At 46.3% G+C, this 2,500-nt stretch overlaps 1 protein-coding gene across 1 annotated transcript in view; it reads left to right on the forward strand.

Annotated features, from left to right (window-relative positions):
- Window positions 1-11: 11 nt before the first annotated feature.
- The window catches only part of DESI1 (desumoylating isopeptidase 1), a gene marked incomplete at its 5' end in the record, with an annotated part of 23,822 nt that continues 21,333 nt past the window's right edge, over window positions 12-2,500 (forward strand). Inside the window, one exon of the mRNA XM_006150725.2 lies at window positions 12-102. Coding sequence (XP_006150787.2) covers window positions 12-102 — 91 coding nt within the window. The remainder of the gene's footprint in view (window positions 103-2,500) is intronic.

Raw genomic sequence — 2,500 nt, forward strand, 5'->3', positions numbered from 1 at the left:
CGCCGGGGGTGGGGGGGGCCCCGCCGAATCTCTATCCAGTGAAGCTCTACGTGTACGACCTGTCCAAGGGCCTGGCTCGGCGGCTCAGCCCCATCATGCTGGGTGAGGGGTCTGGGGCTGGGTGGGAAGGAGGGCGGGAGCGGGGCAAGGGGTTGCCGACTGGCCGACGTGGAGAGCCTTTGGCCAGGACGTGAGGGGAGGCGCTGGGCCCTGAGGATGGACAGAAGGGAGGAGTCTGGAATTTGGGCCCCCAAGCCTTGTGTTCCATCTTCATGTTTGAATCCCGAGAGAAGGGATGGAGGAGTCACGCCCTCTCACTGAGAAGGGCTCGGGCAGAGACCGTGCCCTCCAGAGCCCCTTCAGCGAGGGGTCCGGGGGTGGCCCAGCGCTGGGTCCCGGCGGGCTGGCGTGTTCCCGGAGCCTCTACGCTCTGCTCTGCGCGGAGTAGGGCAGGCGAAGATCCTGCCGCGCGGTGCCCTCGTGCTGAAAGGGACACTGCGGCGGAGATTCTCGGTTACTCCGGGAGAGCCTTCTCCCCGTACAGAAGGAGCTCCCTCTGCAGTCCCTGGAATAGATGGGAAGGGAGCTAGAGCTGCGCTCGAGGGCCCGGGTAGAGGTCAACAGGACCCAAGGCAGGGCTGCAGGAGCCGGAACTCCCGGATTCACCAAGTTCGCCCTGACTGTGCGGTCTTCTCTCAACAGTTTCTAAAGTAATTGCTTTTGCCCAGATGGTAAGAAAGCATTTCTGGAGGAGTAGATGCTGCTATATCCGCAAGGATTAGTAAGGGAAGTATTTCGGTCATGTCCCATTAAACTACTTAACTGCTGGGAGAAAAAGTTGCCCCCCTTCAATATCCATCAAACCTCATTTCAACCTAAATACCCGAGTGTCCTGTGTAACATAAGAGCTGTCAGATTTGTGATTTCAGGTAATAATGGGCAGAAAGGGATTCCAGGAATTGAAAATTGAACAGCTTTGGCAACATCCATTTGAATGGCTAGTTTTTCCTGGCTTCTAGGGAGACACTATAGAATGATTCAATTCATGGGGCAGAGGTCAAGTAAGCAAGGCAACTTTTAAGTGCATCTTTTCAATGTCCTTGAGTTTCTAATGTGTCATAGTGAGTTGAACTTAATCTCTAACCCCGGGCCAGTTTCTATATTTGTCTTCACATCAGTATCATCTAGGGTGCTTGTTAAAAATACAGATACCAAAAAAAAAAAAAAACCCCACAGATACCTTCCATTCCAACATACATTCTGAAATGAAATTAGGGGGAAAAAAGATTAGAGCAGTTCTTTAAGAATGCATTTAAATCAAAGGATCTATATGTGCTTGCTTGGACAAATAATTATTTGGAAAGATACACAAGAAATCGATAATATCAGTAACTTATGGAAAGGGGAACTTGCTGCTGGGGGACAGGAGTAAAAGGAAAATTTTATTGTAAACTTTTTTTACCGTTTGGGTTCTGTACTACATCTACATATTATCTATTCAAAATAAAAGTCTTAAATATGTGGATTCTAGAGCCTTACTTCACAGGTTCTAAATCAGAAACTCCTGGAATCTTGATCCAAAATTTTTTATTTTTAATAAATTCAGATAATTCTTACATAGTTGTCATTGGACAGACTTCTGGGCCTAAGTCACCAGTTAAAGTGAGTAAGGCAAATCTGAAAGCAAAACTTACAAAGTCACCGGGGAAGGTGTTACTCATAAATAGATTAGCATCAGTTGAGTTCTAGCTAACATCTTGGAGTGGAGCCATTTGGTTAGGTTGATCAGAGTGAGGCGGCAGTTATTTTTAAACCCAGAGTAAAAGCCTCCCCCATTATTCTGAGTTTGTTTGTTTTTGTTTTCTTGCCTAATAATTGCTGTTTTTAGCTAAAAGAGGCCAGAGCAGTCATTGCTTCACTCATTCAATAGGCATTTATTGAATGCCTCCCTGTGCTAATCAATGTGTTAAGCTGAGGATGATATAATGAATGAAGATGTTCTTTGCTATCATGAAGCTATTAAATAGGTGAGGCAAAAGTGAATAAAATACATGTTCAAGTAAAATACTTACATATTGCCATATGTGCCATACTAGGCAGGAAGCAAATGGGTGATGAGAGAGAAAATGACAAGAGAAGCCAACCAGTGGCATGGGGGTTAAAGTGGCTGGATCCCACGTAGCCAACTGCACAGTTTGAATTCTAAACCTGACAGTTTGAAAAATACCCTAGGAGTGTGTGCATGCATGCCCAAAATCCGGAGAAGGGAATGAAGAAGGGATTGCTGCATAGCCATCCCCCTGGGGGGCAATAGAAGGGGTTATCACCTCTAGCTTCTCGTTCCAGTGAGCACATGCACTGCACCCTCCATCAAATTGAAAGGAAAAAAAAAAAAAAAGAGCAGGGTCAGTCAATAGTATAGTGGTTAAGGTGCTGGATCCCATGTAGCCAACTTTGTGGTTCTAGTCCTGGATCTGGCAGCTTAAAAAACACTTGGACA

This window comes from Tupaia chinensis, unplaced genomic scaffold (genome assembly GCF_000334495.1).
Source record: "Tupaia chinensis unplaced genomic scaffold, TupChi_1.0 Scaffold000294_5, whole genome shotgun sequence".
NCBI classification, from domain to species: Eukaryota; Metazoa; Chordata; class Mammalia; order Scandentia; family Tupaiidae; genus Tupaia; species Tupaia belangeri.